The 20,844-nt window shown below is 46.2% G+C and overlaps 1 protein-coding gene across 1 annotated transcript in view; it reads left to right on the forward strand.

Moving 5' to 3' along the window:
- Positions 1–39: 39 nt before the first annotated feature.
- The window catches only part of LOC138521115 (alpha-1,3-mannosyl-glycoprotein 4-beta-N-acetylglucosaminyltransferase C-like), a 303,408-nt gene continuing 282,603 nt past the window's right edge, over positions 40–20,844 (forward strand). Inside the window, exon 1 of the mRNA XM_069633684.1 lies at positions 40–176. Coding sequence (XP_069489785.1) covers positions 75–176 — 102 coding nt within the window. The 5' untranslated portion in view covers positions 40–74. The remainder of the gene's footprint in view (positions 177–20,844) is intronic.

Raw genomic sequence — 20,844 nt, forward strand, 5'->3', positions numbered from 1 at the left:
TGTGGCTGCGTTCTCTTGCCTCTCATTCGGCAGGAGCCGGGCCCACTGAATGATACCCTGGGCCGAGCGTGGCCATGCGATGCTCCTTGAAGCGGTTCGCGGCGCTGGCTGCAACCGTGCTGTTCGTCTTCATTCTACTTTACATGGGGGCGAAAGAGGACGGCGACCTTACGACTGTGAGTACCTGTTGCAGGGGTCAGTGGTGGCGGTAGATAGCTGACTCGGGGTTAGTGGTGCGGTTGAGTACCCGGCGGAAGTGCCGCGGGAGTAAGTGCCCATGCGAACGTTCGGTGGGTATCAAATTCGGTGGCTAGCAGGTGGGTTTTTAAGTTCGGAGATGCTGACTAACTGTCCGGGGGCCAGTGGTGGGGAGCCAGTACCCCAGTATGTCTGATGGCGGGTGTCCTTCTCCGTGGTCGAAGTAATTCTCCAAGACTGGAGATGGAGGGTTCCTGCCTCAGGGGTCGCAGGTAGCGCTGAATGCCTGTCCCCAGGTAAGGGTGCCCCTCCCTCCCTCCCACTGGTCCGTGGTGGTAGCGGTCCCATTGATATATGCAGGGGTCAAGTCCGAAAAATTAAAGTGGGGGGACTCCTCAACAAACGCAATTGGATACGACGTCGCCAGAAATTAGCATATCAAGGTGAAATATGCACATTTTATTAAATTGGCTTTGCATAACCACCCAAATTGCACAGGACAAATGGCGTTTGTCTTTCATAAAATCCACACACACAAAACCAAGAGAGAATATTTTCCTCTAAAAGTGTTTTTGAAAACATTAAAAGGTGTGCATGTTTTAAACTCCAAGAACCAATACAAATGTTTTCCCTGGGACTTGCAGTACCGAAATGGGGCATTTCACCTTTAGTTGGCTGTTATTTTTCATCCCATTATATAGTGCAGTGGTGAAGTCTCCAGCCTACAAAACTAACGCCTGCGGTTTGATCCCCGAGATCATCTTTAATTCATAAATTGAAAGAGGTCATTCAATGTTTCTCTTTTTAGGTGGGGGGAATGAGTCCCCCGCGTGTACCCTCGACCTGAGCCCTGGATATATGGCGAGGGCGTGTACCTGTGCCAGGGGCCCGCGTTGAGTACTTGTCACCAGTGCCACATGCGGGGTCAGGGTCCTCCTGGTCCTGTAATGCTCTGTCACCTCTTCCTACTTGCAATGTGCGCCTACCCTCGCTTCCTAACTTTCCAGACACCTGGTCAGGTGCTGCCAGTCTTCCCGGTCAGGAAGGCGCCGGGTGCCCACAACTCAAAGCCATCTTATCAGGACTGCAGCAGTGCACGTGCGCACATATACCCGTTGCACCCACGGCACAGCCATGAAGTTATATGGTGCATCCTCACACATGAGCCTTCCATGCGTTATGAAGGGGAAGCCCGAGAATAGGGGGCGGGGGTGCTCGTGTGTATTTACCTGGCCTACGTATGCGAGGATTATTGCACTGTTTTACATGATAAAGAATACACACCGCAGCCAATGTCAGAAACTTCGCAGCACACGCGGACTTAGCCTCTGGTATGTCTGATGCATGGTGGCGGCGCGTGATGTGTGGACCTCTCACGCCTCTGTGGGCACTGGTCAGCGGGAGGGGCTGGCAGCGCGACCAGCTCGCAATGGTGAAACACTCTGTGAATAGTGGGGGGTGCTGGCATTGCCATTGGGGGCAATGTGAGGCGTTCACACGGGTGGGAAGCCAGTCTGAGAACATGGCGCAGAAATGGGGGGTGCGGGGAACTGGTAGCACCGCGAGGAGGTCAGACTGGTGTCGGTTTGAGGAACGTATGCCTGTAGCCAGCGTGCAGTGTGAGGAACTGGCGTTGGCGGGAAATTCTTAGGGGGGGGCGGGGCGCGGTGAGGGAGGGGCAGGGGAGTGGGATGCAGCTCTCGCGCCGGTGAGCAGCGTGTGCGGGTGATGTTCCCAAATCAGCGGCGCTCGAGGGCTGCGCGAGTGGCTGGCGCTCAGCGCGAGGCCCCGGCTCTCGGAGGCCTCGGGCCGCCATGCTCTGCTTTCAGCACCTTTCACAATTATCAATTGTGCGCGCTACATTTTACAAAGTGCGTCATTTAAAAAAAAAAAAAAGTGCGCTGTTCCAGAACACTCACTGGCATATCCTGAGGGAAAAAAACGCCCTGTGTGTCAGTTGGCAGTTGAGCGGGAGCAGTGGTGTCCCTCCACCACAAGCCATGATAATTACCATGTGTGGACTAATAATAGCAAGAGTATCGTCCATATTAAGGAAATTGTAAGTCAGAAAGTTGGAAAGACTTATTGTAAACTGGTCCATATAGACCTCCACTTGCAGAAATATGGTTCTTATTGATGAAATTGATGAGTCATGCTTTGAAATGTATTATGATAAATGAAATTATATTGTATTGTATGGAATATTTTTCTAAAAAAGTTTTTTATGTTGCAAATCCTACAAGTGATCAATGATTCATTGAAGAATGCAGTTCTTGTCTCTCCTCCATACCTCACTATTTTGTAAGAAACACAAGATTAAGGTAGTTTCTTTTTCTTGGGGCATCACACCTGTCTAATATAGAACAATATTGACCCCAGATGTTCTTGAAGTAGGGGTTTTCCACCTGTTGTGTTTTTTGCCTACACCTCAAGCCGTCACAGTGGCTCGAGTAGGTGTAGGGCCTAGTGACTCTAGGTCACTTGGGGGATTCGGGAGGACAATAGGGCGTCTATAGGGCATTGGTCTTCAAACCCAGGGGCTAGCCCCGCCTAGGGGGCCCAATGGATTTTGTTTAGTGGGTATTTATAATGCGCCTATACAGAATGATGTACAGGGGGTTGGTGGGGGGCATGCGGCTCTCCAGAAAGGGACTACAGTAACCAGTGGTCGAAGTGTACGAAAAGAAGTAGTGGAACTATGTTCCCTGCTGGCCTGCACCCACTCCCCACAAACTCCATCACCACGTCCCCTCCCACACACAATACACACACCCAAACATTTGCATCTGCTGTTTAAGGGAACGTTCAGTGCAGTGCACGGAAAGTGCAAGTTTCAACTTCTTCCTACACTTTTATTGTAAAACGAAACCATTCCGGAACGCTTTCTTTTTGCAATAAAAGTATAGGAGCTGTAAAAGGTAATTTAAAAAAGTAGAGGAGCACCGCTCCCGACCGCTCCTGCTCACTTCGACCACTGACAGTGACTGCTTTTAATAGAACATATAAGGATATCTGGCACCATGGGGACCCAGAAGCAATGTTTATATGCAAGGGGGCCCAGCAACAATAATGTTACTCAAGGGGGTCACTGCATAAAAGTGTTTGATGACCACTGCTATGGGATGACCACAGCGCCCATTGGCATGGTGAAAGTGGCACCATGTTTGGTTTATAGGTTTTCCTAGGGTGCTGGTGCCGAGGCCCGGGAGCAACCATACACCTGGCTCCCCATTCAGATTGCAGCCATTCTGTTAAACGGAAGACCCAGGATTGGACACATGACGTTGTGGTGACGTGGCATGTCGGCACATTGCCTGTAAGCCTTGAGGGGACCCACCTCCCATGGTTACAAACGTTTTAGGGCAGGATGGTACTCTATCATTTGTGACTCTGGTTGCACATACACAACCGTACACAACATTATACAAATCAGAAGACATTTTTTTCAAATGAACATATTCCATCCTTCAATACATCATATACTAATCAAAGCCATTCATAGAATTCATTGTAAACCAATTCATTTAAAGCCAAAAACATTCCTAAAGAAAGAAGAATATAAAACAACTCAAACAGAACCTTCCAATCCCGGGACAAGATGAGCATAAGGGCAGCATTTCAGGCTAAGCTTCAGAATAAAACAGTGACAAGAATTGGGGGCAAGAGCCCAGGTATGTTTCTGCCATGTTCGCCTTATCAAGCCTACCTTGTGTAAGATCTTCATAACAGCAATGGTCGCTATAGGTTCCTCACAGCTGGAGATGCGTGCAAACAAGAATTCTGCATTGAGCAATGCAAAATGATATGTATAGCGTCCCAGCCATAATGTTCTAAATGTGGCCAGGGCGGAACAATTCAGACCAAGGTGCATTCTGTCGTGCAACACTTCATGATCCTTACGTATTGCGCGGCCAGTCCCAATCTCCTCATTCGGAGATCTAATCCGCAGGATCTCACCCCTGCGGAGTGAATTTAGACTGTGGGCTCTATCAGAGCCTCAGCGGTATCACGGCGGTAATACTGTCTGGATACTACCAACGGAACCGGTCCGGCGCTATTAGCGCCAGCTCATGGGTAGCAGTGCAGCAGTAAGTTCCTATTCCCCATTGCGTCCATTGGGGCTCTATTAGTGCAGGCGCAATTAGTGCCGCACTACTAGTGGCAAAAAATGGGCGGAAAGTGGAGTAAACTCCAAACTTTCCGCCCAACTCATGATTTGGCAAGCCCTTAAATGCTGCAGTAATAACGGCACTGCCTCATTTAAGGACTGAGGCCAAACTCGTGATGAGGCCCACATGTATCTTAAGTACTGGCTGGACCAGTAAATGCTTGGACATTTTTCCAGGTATCTCGGAATGCAACCCCGTGGTTTATCGAGCGGTGACAAGCTACTATAGAGTTTGGATTGCTTGGATTGCGTATTTTTCCAATTTATATAAATTGCCTGACAATGACGCGGCTCTAACAGCTACACATTCTTTGTCTAAATTTCATCTAGACTTTGATTTAGAAGACATCTTGCTATATATCAAAAAAGCAAGTCGTTCAGGTGCTTCCGGTCCAGATGGCCCGTCCAATAAGATGTTTAAAGCCTATCGGCGCATTCTGTATATCATCTTTAGACTCAACTTGAAATTTCAAAAACTTCCACCGTCCTGGACCCACTCTATCATTGTCCCCATTTATAAAAAGGGAGACAGGAAAGAACCGTGCAGCTATCGGCCGATAGCATTATTAGATGCTCCAGGAAAGATCTTTTCGCGATTGATTCTAAGAGACTTTTAGAAGTGGATCACTCAAGTCCATCTTAATGATCCCCTTCAGTCAGGTTTTGTGGCCGGACTAGGCACCATCCCTAACATCATTACTCTCCAAATGCTCCTCTCTGATCATGCAGCGCGAAGACAGACCTTGTATCTGGCCTTCGTGGACTTTCAGGTTGCATTCGATTCAATCGATCGATCTTTGTTACACCACAAATTGATCAAACATAATTGTCCGCCTTCCTTAATATCTTTAATTACTCTTCTACACTCCAATACTACCATGCAGGTTCGGCTCAATTTAAGTGGTGATATGACCTCAAAATTTCGAACGTTCAGAGGGTTGAAACAAGGTTGTATCTTGGCCTCATCCATCTTCAATTTTTTCATTTATGATCTGGGCCTAACTCTTAGTAAAATCCTAAGTGATCCTCCTCGTTTAGGTTGGCATAGCATTTCCTATCTGCTCTATGCCGATGACCTGATCCTCCTTTCAAAAATCCATACTGCTCTTCAGAAACTTTTGCATGGTCTAGAAACATATGTAGACTCGAATCATTTGAAAATTAATATTAGCAAAACCCAAATAATGGTCTGTAAGAGGCATGAAAGCTGTAAAGTTAAAACCTTTTGCTGGCGACTACATAATGTTCCTTTAGAACAGGTAGCCAGCTACAAGTATTTGGGCACCCTCATAGTGGACACCCTTCCAAGTCTTGACCCTGACATGGAAATCAATGGTAAACTACGGTCTCTAATTGCACAAGCAAAAATTCTTATGGGCTAATTTGGCAAATTTACACTTAAGCATATACTCACCTTCTTTCTTCAGAAGGTGTTGCCAATTTTGACCTATGGGTCCGAGGCTCGCAGTCCCAAATCTGTGGAGTGGTGGGACAGAATTGAATCATTGTTCTGGAAACAAGTTTTGCACTTACCAGTGTGCACTCCCTTACCTTTGATTCGATTTGAATTAGGCTCACTCTCAATGTCCTCCTTTGTAATCTGGAAATATTGTGCTTTCTTCCGCAAATGTCTCTTGTCATTAGAGCGTTCAGACATCTTGGGAAAGGTGGCTACCCACCTTCTCAAGCAAAATCAGGCCTTTTCGAGACAATGGTGTGCCTTCACCATGAATGCACTGTCCGACGCATCTGTGGATTTAGAGTTACTCCTGGCCAATGAAGCTCGAGCTAAAATAAAAATCAAGCAACATGATTGGTTTATGACTCAAAATAAATGCCTTAATTATAAGGACTTTGATCGAACGTTATTCGGTCACAAGCGCTGTAGAGTAATATCTGATTACTTGGTCAAATTTCCATGTTCAAAGACTCGCCAGAAGTTTCTCCGTTTTCGTTTGAACCTTTGGCCGACATTAGATGTTCTGGCTCGTAGAAAGCAAATTACGCAGGAAGAGAATGTGTGTCGATTTTGTAAAAATGTTGGCCAAAGAGAAACGCTGGAACATTGTTTAGTTCATTGTCCAAGTTTAGTCACAATTCAGAAAAAATGCTTCGGAAATTATTTTGAAGATCAAAATGTACATATCCAAAAAAACATGTGGCATTGCATCTTTTCATCTATATTACTAGGAACTAAAATAGCAACTGTATGATTTTTGGATGCAATTTTTTCTGTTTAGTCTATGTTCCATTTTAACCTAGTTGAATCATTTTTATATTTACTTGTAGTAAATGTATAATGTGTATCTTTTTGCTGATCATGTATGAAACTTCATCAATTGTATTATCCAGACATTTTGATATTTGTTAACATTTGAAAGGTTGATTTTATTAACCATACAAATTAAAAATAAAAAATAAAAACTATAGAGTTTATACAGTCTCATCTTGGAAATTGTAATTATCCAACCATTTCTTAGCACAAGCTTCTTAGCATCAAACGAATAATTAATGAGATCATTAGTAGACAACTCTAAGTTGCTCAGAATAACAATCGCACCTTTCCGGAAGTTACTCAAAGCTCTCATTGAGTACAAGTGCAGGGCACCAGCCAGATCTTCGTTCAAAGAACCCTATATGGGCGCAGCAGCATTTCTATACCATGAAAGATCCCTGCACTCTAATAAACATCCCAGAGAAGTAAATTCAATTAGGTGCAATTTGCTTACTATTGCTACATATCAATTTCATTATTTTTCAAGTTAAAAAAAATCATGAAATAAACTTGTTACTCTTTCAGTCTTTGAAGTTCAGAAGGGAAACTGGCTAGCAGAGTTGGACTGGTATTCAGGGAACTCTGCAGAATTCCCGGTGGGCCTATTTTGTGTGCGCACCCTAGATTTCCGCTCCACCCTATGCCTTCTATCTCTCTGAGAACCCAACATCCATTTGAAGCAAAACATTCTTATGAAGCTTAAGCTTCAAATATGTTATTTTTCACTCTTAAGAATGTTTTTTGTCAATGTATTTTTTTATCTATCTTTCCATCACTATCAAGTTCTTCAATAGTCACCATTTAGACCAAATTTGCCAAATTGTCCAGCGAGGAAAACCCTACAAACCCAATGTATATGTCTTGCTCTTAATTCCTCCATTCACTTGCATGTTGCAATATAGGGCCAGTTTGAAAAACCTTTCCAGGGTGTCTTTTTGTTCCCAGCTCGCCCCTGCTGTCTAGCGAGCAGTACAACTTCCTCTGCACTGTTCGCTTCTCTCGCAATTATGAACTATTTTTTAGAAGAATATTGTGTAGTTATACTTGCCAACTCTTCCTATTTGGTATCAATACACTACTCGGGTAGGTAAACTCCCAGCAGGAGCAACTAAAGTACTTAAACACACATGTGCGCAGGCGCGTTACTCCAAACATGACGATCCCCTGCACGCTCTTTTAGTGGCATGAAACATGAAGGGAGTCTATCGCATTAAGAGACAATATTTGTGGGTGGTTCTTGAAAGACCTTTGCTGCATCGAAGGAGGCACACTTAACTAAGGAAACCTTATAATGGGCGTGTCCTATGTAATTGAAGAAGTGGCTAAAAAAACGTGGTCTAGTTTTCTATCCATTAGGAAATATACCCTGTGCGAAAGTGAGAAAAATATATACAAATGATGTGTTGAATACGCGATACAGCCCTGAGAAAAACTACCATTCTAACTCACCTGCCTCAGAGAGAGGCAAATTGTGGCACTCAGGGGTGTTGCTAGGTCTGGAAAAGACCCAGGGCTAAACTAATGTCGCAACTGTTGGGACTAGGGGCTAGCTAGCCTTTTGGTTGTAGCTCCTGAGATTCTATCCGGGGCTACAACCAAAAGACCTGGGGCTATAGCCCCCTTAGCCACCCCCTAGCAACGCCTCTGGTGGCACTCATTAATGGACTCACGAGATCTGCATAACCTCCAACTAAACTTTTCGTATGAGATCCTCCCAGTACCCACATGGGAGAGGGACGGACAGAGTACGGTCTTGGACTAAGTCTTTGCTTCACGAGAACTCCTCTCGATATCCACACATTTTGGTGTAATTAGAACCAAAAACAGCGACCACAATCTATTGACTATGTCATGGAGCCAGCTGGAAGAAACGAGAGTGAAAATGACAAACCCAATAGAAATTAGCAGTGAAGACTTTGTTTAAGACTCACAAGTAATGCAATATAAAATGTAGCATTAAATTATATGATAGAAGCTACTAGAAAAGACGAGAAAGAAGGAGGTAATCCAACAGATCATATTCATCTCCCTGAAACATATCGACGTAAAAAGGACGGAGAAACAGAAACTGATTTGAGAAAATGTTTTCCTCACGCCTCCTTGGGCATTGTCACAAATAGAATAGTGTGAATCGATTAACTCACATTATGTGTCATCCATATGTGCCCTTATGCACCCATTCAGATATACTTATGATTCAGTAGTACTCCCCAATACTGGTACATGCATATATACCTGGCTACACTATGATATATCTTATGCACCCATTCAGATATACTTATGATTCAGTAGTACTCCCCAATACTGGTACATGCATATATACCTGGCTACACTATGATATATCTTATGCACCCATTCAGATATACTTATGATTCAGTAGTACTCCCCAATACTGGTACATGCATATATACCTGGCCACACTATGATATATCTTATGCACCCATTCAGATATACTTATGATTAAGTAGTACTCCCCAATACTGGTACATGCATATATACCTGGCCAGACAATGATATATTTTCTCATGGACTCTTCTGTTTAACCGACTCCTAACTCCCCCACAACATGTCCAGGGGTCACCCTCATTTGCACAGCTGTGCTGTAACTGGGAGAGTGTGACACACAAAATCCACCAGGCCTAAAATCGGTTTTAAATGTACCCTGCCTTAACACACTAAACAGACACAGCAGCGCTAGCAGTGAAGGTGCCACTCACTAAAGTGCAGCACGTGCAGCGGCAGTTCACACGTTACTCACCTTCGCGAGAGGTGCGGTATAGGCCGAAGCCGTGCATGCTTCTCTCACACACACAACCTCTACGACATGGATAGTCGCTGTGCATGTTTCCCTCATGCACAGAACATGCACAGCAAGGCAGGCAGCGTGCACGCTTCCTTCACACTCAGAAGATGACCCGTCGTTCCTCACATGCACAGAGGAGGTAGAGCGCAGTTGGCAGCAGAGCAGAATCACTCCACGCACTAAATAAGTAGAGTAAAGCTGGTAACCATGTCATCTTCCCTTTTACATGCTGTAGAACACAGTACAGGATGCACAGTAGCGGCACAGGCCCTCATAAAGGAAACAGATGTCCTTCTAGCGTGTGTGGTACCAGCCGAGCAAGCTCTCCCCACACTTAGAAAAACATAGCCTGGGCAGAGCACGGAGAACAGCAATGCAGCACACACATGTGTCCTCACCGGTCCAGGCTGCACTGCAGCGCGCAGCAGAACATTCAGGTTTAGGGGGGTTTCTCCAGTGTTTGCTAAGAAATAGTCAGAGCTGTAGATGATCCCGGAAGGAATGGCATGGGAGAGAGGGGCTAGTAGAGAGAAGATCGAACATGCCTCTCACATCCCTTTCACCCACCCTTAACCTGACAGAGTGTCGCAATAAATGTAGAGACTCTTTCATTATTATTATTCGATACGGAAATTAGCAGTAGTGTGATAAGCTTCTGCTGTGTCAAGAATCATTGTTGAAAATGCATCAGCGCTTTTACACAGTGCTCGCAAGGTCAGCTTGCAATGCACAATTCACTCGTTTGGGCTGTTTCCACCACACTGCATCTACCCTTCCGCCTCAGGGGACTGTCACATAGTTCCCCTTTTAATATCTGAATAGTTTGAGGAACAGTCTATCGTCTTCCCCTGGCACCGTTTCGTCATTGTAATAAAATGATCACCTGAAAGTTGTTTAGAGCGATCAGTCTACCTCTGCTGCATTTTATACTTTCGCAGGACCCTACGCCAGGATGCCATTTTTCCAACAGAGCATAGCACTTCCTCTCTGTCACATCCACCCTCCTCCTCTTTCCCCTCTTCCTAAAAGCACGTTCTCCTTTCACCCCACTACCCTCCTCTCAGCTTTACCCCCACACCCCCACCACCCCCTTGATCCTCCTCCCGCCAACCCTTCCTCTCCTGGCTATTTTTTCTCCCTTCACCCCTTCCTTTCCTCTCATATACCTGCTAAGTAGTAGTGTGTGACACACGTCTTTCATTCTGAGAGTTGTAGATTCTTTTTTCCATTCTGAAATACAGGCTTTCAAAAGCTTGAGGTCTACTTGTGCCAGAATGCAAAGTTCTTGCTGCTGGTTAAAAAGCCAGGCCGGGAGGGCGCTGTCACCAATGACATGGGGTCACTAGGAAACCAGTTTCATCCTTTTTCCTTGATCTCTTCCTTTTGGTTGCGTTCTTCTGCGAGGTCTTCCTCTCCACTGTCCCTTCTACCTTCTTCCGGCAATCTCTCCTCCTTCAATCCTCCCCCAATCTTCTCTCTCTCCTCATGCTCTAGTGGTCTGCAACTCCTTCCCCACTCATCCACTCCTGAATCTTTTGTTCACTTTTTCTTTGCTGCAGCCTTTTTTCTCCACCACACATTCCCTCCTTCCCCTCCTTCCATCACCCCTTCCCCACCCCTCATCCCTTCTCCACCCTTCTGCTCCCCAATCTTTTGTTACGCCATTGCTGCACTCACTCTTTCAGCCTCCTTCCCCCTTCTTGCAGTGCAGCTCATCACCCAGACCTCTGCATTCACCTCATCCTGCTCTCTTGTACTACTTTTCTTGCCCTCATAACCTGGCTTGGAAGTCTGGACTTGTATTACAGACCTGAGCATTCACCTGACCCTGCTCTCGTTCACCACTTTTCTTGCCCTCATAATCCTCTTGCCCTCATAACCTGGCTTGGAAGTCTGGACTTGTATTACAGACCTGTGCATTCACCTGACCCTGCTCTCTTGCACCACTCTTCTTGCCCTCATAACCTGTCTTGGAAGTCTGGACTTGTATTACTGACCTGTGCATTCACCTGACCCTGCTCTCTTGCACCACTCTTCTTGCCCTCATAACCTGTCTTGGAAGTCTGGACTTGTATTACTGACCTGTGCATTCACCTGACCCTGCTCTCGTGCACCACTCCTCTTGCCCTCATAACCTGGCTAGGAAGTCTGGACTTGTATTACAGACCTGTGCATTCACCTGACCCTGCTCTCTTGCACCACTTTTCTTGCACTGATAACCCGGCCTGGAAGTCTGGACTTGTATTACTGACCTGTGCATTCACCTGACCCTGCTCTCGTGCACCACTCCTCTTGCCCTTATAACCTGGCTTGGAAGTCTGAACTTGTATTACAGACCTGTGCATTCACCTGACCCTGCTCTCTTGCACCACTCTTCTTGCCCTCATAACCTGTCTTGGAAGTCTGGACTTGTATTACTGACCTGTGCATTCACCTGACCCTGCTCTCGTGCACCACTCCGCTTGCCCTCATAACCTGGCTAGGAAGTCTGGACTTGTATTACAGACCTGTGCATTCACCTGACCCTGCTCTCTTGCACCACTTTTCTTGCACTGATAACCCGGCCTGGAAGTCTGGACTTGTATTACTGACCTGTGCATTCACCTGACCCTGCTCTCGTGCACCACTCCTCTTGCCCTCATAACCTGGCTTGGAAGTCTGGACTTGTATTACAGACCTGTGCATTCACCTGACCCTGCTCTCGTGCACCACTTTTCTTGCCCTCATAATCCTCTTGCCCTCATAACCTGGCTTGGAAGTCTGGACTTGTATTACAGACCTGTGCATTCACCTGACCCTGCTCTCTTGCACCACTCTTCTTGCCCTCATAACCTGTCTTGGAAGTCTGGACTTGTATTACTGACCTGTGCATTCACCTGACCCTGCTCTCGTGCACCACTCCTCTTGCCCTCATAACCTGGCTTGGAAGTCTGGACTTGTATTACAGACCTGAGCATTCACCTGACCCTGCTCTCGTGCTACACTTTTCTTGCCCTCATAATCCTCCTGCCCTCATAACCTGGCTAGGAAGTCTGGACTTGTATTACAGTATTACAGAGGAGACATGTTTTGGGAAAGGGAGTAAGAGGGCTGACCTGGGCCATTGACCAGAGGCAACCCAAGCCTCTGCATGCTGCTGAAGCTAGGATTACCCCCTGCAAGCATATGCATATGTACATCTATGCACACAATACACGTTTAGGGGTAGTATTTGTATTTTGTATTTGTATTTGTTTTATTTATAAAGCGCATCCAGGCCCGGGGGCATACAGGCGCGTACGTTTAGATCTGGTTACAGTTACATTTGAATGTGGTAGGCAAAGGTTACAATGGTTACCGATAAATACAGACATTTAGTGTTACAGATACATACATATATTTTGCAATGTTCATGTATGCAATGGGGGCTGCAGATAAAATATAGTATAACATAGAATAAATTATTTACAATAGGTTCAGTAGGCAGTCAGTAAGTCAAGGATCTGGGAAGTTTAGGCTGTCATTGTGTCCATGTTGTGAAGCCAACTCTTCGTGTTGCATTTGAATAGGTTAAAGGATGGTTCTGACCTAAGGAGAGCGGGAGTGTGTTCCATAATTTCGATGCTTGTACAGGGAAACTAGCTCCGCCCGAGTTATGGAGTTTGAATCTCGGTATGGACATGGTGTTTGCTTGAGCTGCTCTGAGTGGTCTTGATGATGTATGTGGGGTAAGTTGGTTGGTGAGGTAGGCTGGTGCAAGGTTGGCCCTGGCTTTGTGGAAAGGGCCAAGGGTTTGAGGGATATTCTATGCTCTACTGGGAGCCAGTGCAGATTACGTCTAGTCTCAGAAATGTGTGACTTTTTAGGGATGTTGAGAGCTGCCCTGATGGCATTATTTTGAATTACTTGTAGTTTGTTGATATTTTTGTGGCTAGTGCCTAGATAGAGGGCATTACAATAGTCTACTTTGGACAAGACTAACGCTCTACCAGAGTAATGCAGTTGGGTGTGGAGATGAACGGCCTACATGCGGTGATCAATTTGCAGGTATAGGCGGTTCATGATGCTACTGCATTAGTTTGTTTGGAGAAGGATAAGATGGCATCAAGGTAGATACCAAGGGTTTTTGTGTTGTTTCAGACGTGGATAGGATTGCCATCTATGGTGAAAGATTTGAACGCAGTGTTTAAATTTTTTAGTTTAGCGTGAATACCAAGGATGAGCAACTCAGTTTTTTCGTCATTGAGACAAAGTCCATGATGTGCCATCCATGCTTGTATTACTGCGTAGATTTCATTGGGTTTTGCTGTCTGTTGCATGGTCACCCGAGATAAGAATGAGTATCTGGGTGTCGTCCGCATAATTAGAATACATGACACCCAGGTAGTCAAGGATATCGAAGAGGGGCTTTGTAAATACATTATAGAGCGTTGGGGACACACAAGAGCCTTGCGGGACCCTAGAAGGTACCGGTAAAGGTTCAGCTGAATCAGTGGGAGAGAAGACCCTCATGGTTCTGTTTGTCAAGAAGGAGCTAATCCAGGCAGGGGCTGCGTCTGAAAAGTGTGCTGCAGTTTTCAAGTGGTGACAGAGTGTTTGGTGGTTGACCAAGTCAAAAGCTGCTGACACATCAAGCAGTAAGAGGAGTGCAAGTTTACCATTGTCTTTTAGGATTTGGATCTGAGTAGTGAGATCTATTAGTGCAGTTTCTGTACCGTGTCTGGGTCGGAAGCCGGATTGCCTTAGTCGCAAGAGATTGTTCGATTCTAGATTAGCCTGTATTTGCAGGTAAGCTGCTCTATCTAGTATTTTTATTAAGAAGGGTACAGTTGTTATTGGCCTATAGTTAGACGGGTTGGCTGGGTCAAGAGTTGGTTTATTGAGTAGAGGAATGACCCATGTGTCTTTTAGGTTATCAGGCACTACTCCGGATTTGAAGGAGGCATTGATGAGGTTAGTAATAAATGGTGCCAGGTCATGTGCTGCAGCTTTGATGATCGAGGCAGGGCAAGCGTCACCTTGGCAATTTGATGGTTTGAGTTTCCTAATGATGTTTTCTACTTCCCAAACAGAGAGGGGACAGAAACTGAATGGCTTGCAAGTTGACTTAAAGGTGGGTGACTTGTTAGGGAGTTGTTTGTAATCAGAGTCAGCGAGTAACAGGGATTTTTTCGCATTGATTTTAGCTTGTAGGCGAGCTATTTTATCTAATAGGGCCTTCTGGATGTTGCTCCACCATAGTGCATCTGTGACACATTTGTCAATAGGGGCAATAGGGGATTCTAATTCTTTAGAATCTTGAAAAGTTCTTTTGTATTAGATTCTGCTTGCATAATCCTTTTGTTATAGGTGTCTTTTTTAGCGAGTAAGATGGCTTCTTTGTAGCTAGAGGATGCTAGGGTTAGCTCATTCTTGTTGGTTACTGTAGGGCACTTTTCCCAATGTGCTTCTGCAGTTCTCTTAGTTTTGCGTAGTTCTCTTAGATGCAGCGTGAACCATGTATTCAAGTGACGTTGTGGTTTAGATTTCCGCAATTTTAGGGGGGGATGGTATTCAGTGCTTTAAGAATTTCCTGATTGTAAATATCCACTAGACTGTAGGGTCAGAGTCAGAGTCAATGTTGTTGAGAAGGGGGAGTAATAGCGGTAGGAGTTTATCCGGTGTAATGTCTTTCTTGTTTCTTGTGCTGGTGGCTGGAGCGATGATAGGAGCCGGGTGTTGTGTGTTTGCTTTGATGGAAAAGGTTATTTTATGATGATCCGACCAGATACAAGGATCATTAGATAAAAGATCAATAGAGCAGTTGAGATTAGTGAGCCAGTCCAGTGTTCTTCCTTTGATGTGTAGGCTCGTGAATAATGTGGGTGTGACCCAAGTCGGATAGTGTGTTGGCTAGATCACGGGCGTTAGTATTCTTTGGATTGTTAAAACCAAGATTAAAATCCCCGAGTAGGATAGTTTGTGAATTAGGTTTAGTGTCGGTGGATATGAGTGATACAATATCCTCTATAAAAGATGAAATAGATCCTGGTGGTCGGTAGATAAGGTGCATTGTTGCTGTATGGTTGGGTGATAGTGGTAGTTTGATGGACAGGGATTCAGCAGAGGGGATTTGAACGTCCTGAATGACTCTAATGTCAAAGGTGTTTCTGAAGATGAGGGCAAGTCCGCCTCCCTTCACGTGATTGGTGTTTCTATCGCATCTAATAATGACATAGTCATTAGGTATAGCAAGGGCCAGAGATGGGCCGGAGGCTGCATTTAGCCAGGTTTCCGTGACTGCAAGGAGATCAAGCTTTTCATGAGTTATGAAATCAGCGATGTCCAAAGCATGGGCAGAGAGGGACCTAGCATTCACCTAGGCTGCTTAGATGAATGTGTCTTTTGCAGGGGTTTTTTGTGGTAGCATGGGTTGGTCATGCAAAAGGATGGGGGCTAGCTTACCATCTGAATCAGTGGCCAGATTAGCTAAGTTGTTGTCACTATGCCGATGTTTGTTGCTCCTGTGGGCGTACGGTTGGGGTTTTTTGGTCAACAATCGGGTTCCTAATCTAGAGTTTCTGGTTAAAATGCTAGAGTGTTGAGAGCATGGTGAGGTTGGAGCGTAGTTATTTGTGGAATTGTTGCGAGATAGGGTTGAGCTATAATATAGCTTCAGGTATGGGCGCTGTTTTAGTGGGGTGGTTCTGAAATTTAGTCTAAGGTTTCAATTAGTAATAGTACAAGGTTGGTTGGGTGATGGTCTGGTAGCAAAGTGGCGTATGCAGAGTGCTGGATCATCCAAGTAGGGGTTTGCAGATGCCACAGTACTAATCCACGAAGTGTGGGTAATAGCTACCTTGAGTGTGCTGGTATATGTGTCTTGGTTAGAGTGTAGGTGGGGCTGATAAGTCCAGCGTCTAGTGTAAATGTACAGTAGGTGGAGGAGAGTAGTTAGGCACCAATACATAGTGGAGGTAATGATGCGGGTGGGCAAAAATCGAAAGCTTCGAGTATGTGGTACTCTTGGAACGTGCTTAAGATAAAATGCAGTGTCAACAGCAGTATTCGCTGTTTGTCGAGGCTGCTGCAGCGATAGGGTCACAGCTAGTGTGTATATTGCTTCATTTAATATTTATAGGGATGTCCAGTGTGAGAAGAAAAATGATAAAAATGCCCTACTTTGCTGCTGTCCAGCCTGCTGTGTTGCTGAACTCGCTGTGACTTTCAGTTGACTGTGCGTGTATCTTCAGGGCTCAGGTTTTGGTGTCTTCTGGGCAGGGGTGTTGCCAGGTCTGGAAAAGATCTGGGGCTATGCTAATGTTGGGACTTTCGGGACCCGGGGCTAGCTAGCCTTTTCGTTGTAGCCCCTGAGCTCCTATCCATGGCTACAATCAAAAGACCTGGGGCTATAGTCCCCTCAGCCGCCCCAGCAATGCCTCCGTGCCCTGGGAAGTGGCAGGTGCTATAGTTTAAATTCATACTAATTGTACCTACATAAATACATTTCGGTGTTCTCAGGAGAGCAGATTCACAATGCACTCCTAGGCTCTCCGCCTAAGCAAAGAAATGATAAGGCCTGCTTCTCGGCAGCATGAGCGATGGAGGGGGGCACTAGGCCCCTTCCTTGTCCTCACTCAATCCCCCCCACCTCTCATTTGTGGCTATGTCACTGCAAGGATAACTGTAAGGACGTTTTTGAAAAAAAACTCCACAAAGTGAATTAATTTATGAACACAGTGGGAAAGTAGAGGCAAGAGCAGGATGGCCCTTTCCTTCATAGACTGGCGCCCTCTGCAGAGTTTGCCATAGGTGAGCGCCTAGCTGGCCTAGTGGTAGCACCGGCCCTGCGTCTGTATAGTGACCATTGTCAGGTAACGTACTTGCAGCACGCTGGTGCTGGCTGGTCTCTCTGGCAGTGCACGCAGTTCTTCGTCGCCAGTGTTAGAGGTGGCGTTTGACCCCCAGGCTCCCCGCACGCCACACACGCGCGCACGCATGCAGGCAGAGAGACACACGGGACACGTGTTGCTGGTACGGGGTCCCGGCTGCAACTGCCGTCCGGGACCTCCTTTATTAACTATACGCTTGCGCGAGCCCAAACGAGGCTCACGCATGCTCACAATGCATGCGTACTATGCAACATGGCCCTGGGTGGGACTGGAAAAAATAGGGAGGATGCAGCAGTGGGCACAAAGTAGCCATTGGTTAGGAATAGCTGTAGAAGGGAGAGTTTCAATAAGGGATTCTAGAGAGGGAAGAGTCCTGGTCAGGTCTCTAGGACCAACGCAGCGCGCAACACCAATGGGCTATCAAAGCAGCAGTTATGGGAGTTTGAATGGCTGTCACAATCAGCCCCCTAAATGTTGATAGACCTTTCATTTACCGTGCCACTATATGCCTGGACATCCGTTCTTTGCGGGCTCCTGCAGAAAGGGGAGTTGTGCACACAAGCGCCGTACCCCCACTTCTGCGTGTGCAGAGTCAGAGGATGGATGGTCTGGAAGCTGAGATTGCCAGGAGGACATGTAGTGGAAAGAAATGTTAGGGTATGCAGTTGTGACCCTGAAATAACACCTCTAAGCGTGACATTGAACAAGATGTGTTTATGTATCAATAGATTAGAGCAAGCTAAGGCGATGCGTGACAGCAAGTACACTAAGTGACAAAACCGAGCACCTCGTAGACCACAAGGGCCCTCTGTCGCGGCCTATCCTTTTTAGTTTTGGGTTGGTAAGGATAGTCGCAAATGGTGAAGAGTACACATTAGTGACCTGTCATAAACCCCTCCTCCTTTGTGTTTTTGCCATTGTGATTTGTTGAAAGGAGAGCGTTCCGTGTGTGATTTGATTGCAGTTAGTTGCTGCCGCAGTCATCGTACTGGAAAGAGTCCCAGACATCCAATGGTTGACAAAACATGGCTTGGATCTAAATTCGTTGTTGGTGTGCCTGTTTTTATAGTCAGTACATTTTGTGCTTAACTGTGGCTATAAACAAACAATGAGGCACCCACAATGGCAGCTAATTCCTCAAGGACGTGGGCACCTACGCCCGCCGCAATAGGCTCGCAGAAGGATTGCAAGCACTAGGGTGACCAGACATCCCGGTTTTGCCGGGACTGTCCCGGTATTTGGTGCTCTGTCCCACTTTCTCAAGGTTATGTTACCATTGGAACTGCAGTGGTCCCGTTTTTTTGTGGTAGGACTTCATAGCTGACAGGCAGGAGTGCAAAATCTCGCACAGAAGAAATGCTGCATTTTACAACTTAAGATAGTGTTGGTTTTTAATAAATGAATTATAATATGTGTTTATTTGAACAGTAACTCTTAAACCCACTTCTCCTCCAAACGCTACTGAAGTGTAGTGCCTTGACAGCCACTTTCAAGGGTTAGTCCTACTTTTATGTTATTTGGCCCGTCCCGGATTTTTCCTTTTTAAATCTGGTCACCCTAGCAAGCACTTACAATGGGGTGAACTTCACCTCTACTCATGAGTTTATGGCCATGAAGTTTATTGGGGCCTTGATACTGCACTTGACACAAGAGCCAAAACCTGTCGGCTTAGACAATGCTTCATATGTTTTTCAGGGTATAGCCCCTGCAACACTCGAAACTACCAACACACACCACAGCACACCACCCGTCACTTATTTCCAACCAGATGCCTCCACACCACATCCCTGACCCCTCAGGTGGCCGCAACATTTGGCTTTCCAGATGTTTTACACTCCAACTCCCATCAGCCCCAGCCAGAATAGTGAAAGATGAGTGGTCATGGGAGCCATAGTCCAAAACATCTGGCAAACCGCAGGTTGCAGACCGTACACCACGAGGGTCCCTTATGTGTTCCGGGCACTATTGGGAACTCTTGAGAACCTCCATTTTGCGCGTAGCAAGTGGCTGGAAAGCAACACAGGCAGCCCAAGAGCTGGGCGTTTGAGCCGCTCTTTTGATGAATCCAGTTGTTCGTGACTATTTTTTATTGTAAACAAGCCTGCAATGTTAGCTGGCCGGTACATCCGTGCAGGGAGGGCGGTGTCTGAGCAGGAAGCAGGGTGCTGTGCAGGATGTGACAGGGGGGTTTCCTGTTCCCATTCACTCAGGGGAGAACATGTGGTTTGCTCTGATAATAGCCTCGAACTGTAGCAGCTTGGCAAAAAAAGCAAGCACACTCACTTTGGCAGCTGTTATTCTGGCATTCAATGGGTATGATGTTTAACACGAATGTTTGTCCTATTTACATGAGAATGCATACTCGCCCAGCAGTCATGGAGTATGTCCTAGAGTTTGCTGTCACAGTACCTACATAGGAAGGCAAATGCCTAGTTTCTGAGGGCAGAGGCAGTTCATCTCTGGTTCTGGTCTTCAAAATGGCAGGAATAATAATAAAAAGAATCTTTTGCAGATATTCGTAACTTTATGAAAACAGGTGTTACAAAACCAAGACAATGGTCCTCCTTTTATCGACCTCGGAAGGATAAAAAACTGGCTCAGCCGTGGCTTCGAACCATTGAACTACATTTTGAACAGCGATTATTGCTTTCACTAAACATGGTGCTGTCGTTTGAGATGCAGCAACCTATCAAATGAGGAAAATATTGAGTTGTATGCTGGAATTTATGACAGAATGATAGGTCTGCGTTTCCTCAGCACCATCGGATGTAACACTGCTCTAGTTAAGCAATACGCCCAGAGACGGGGGCATTACCACGTCAGTTAATGCCCCGGGACCTATAGTAAAAAGGAAGGACCCGGGGCATTAACTCATGCGGTAATGCCCCTGCGGCGAGGGGCTTATTGCTATTAGTACCCCGGCCCGTTGGACTGTTGCACTAATAAAATCTTTTCGTAGTTTTAAAACGTTTCACAACTTCCAAAAAGAAAAATAAGAAGAAAATAAATGAAAAAAGATGTCTGCCATGGAACGGGAGAAGGGTAGTACCTTCCCCCTTTCCATGGCGGCGTGTCGCACATCGGAAGTTGGCGCGCCGGGGACAGAAGTATTCCCAGCACATCTGCTCCCGAAAAAGAACCAGAAAGAAGCAGGTAAGTGGGGCGGGAGTGGGAGGGAAATCTGTGTCACAGGGGAGTGGGGGAAGTGGTGGGGGTCACTTGCCTTGTTCCACGGCAGGGGAGATGGCAGCCTCCAGCCCTGAGGAGGCTCAGAGCGGCACATTATTGTATGGAAATGCCCCCGCTCCGAGGCTCCCCATTGGCTGGGAGGTCAAAGCCACGCCCCCGCTGGGTACTAATAGCAAAGAACACTGGGGAAGAGAATAGGGAACCTACAGACCTGACACTTCCAAATAATGGCTATGCAGAGTGCCACTGTATTTTTAGAGAGAGATAGCAAGGAGCTGTCTGCAGAGGACAAGGGCGTAAGGGGGAGAAGAGGGACTTCTGGGTAATACACTTACCCTGCATTCCCAGCACATTTTGCCAG

The sequence above is a fragment of the Ambystoma mexicanum genome, chromosome 13, assembly GCF_040938575.1.
Source record: "Ambystoma mexicanum isolate Mex_15411 chromosome 13, UKY_AmexF1_1, whole genome shotgun sequence".
NCBI lineage: Eukaryota > Metazoa > Chordata > Amphibia > Caudata > Ambystomatidae > Ambystoma > Ambystoma mexicanum.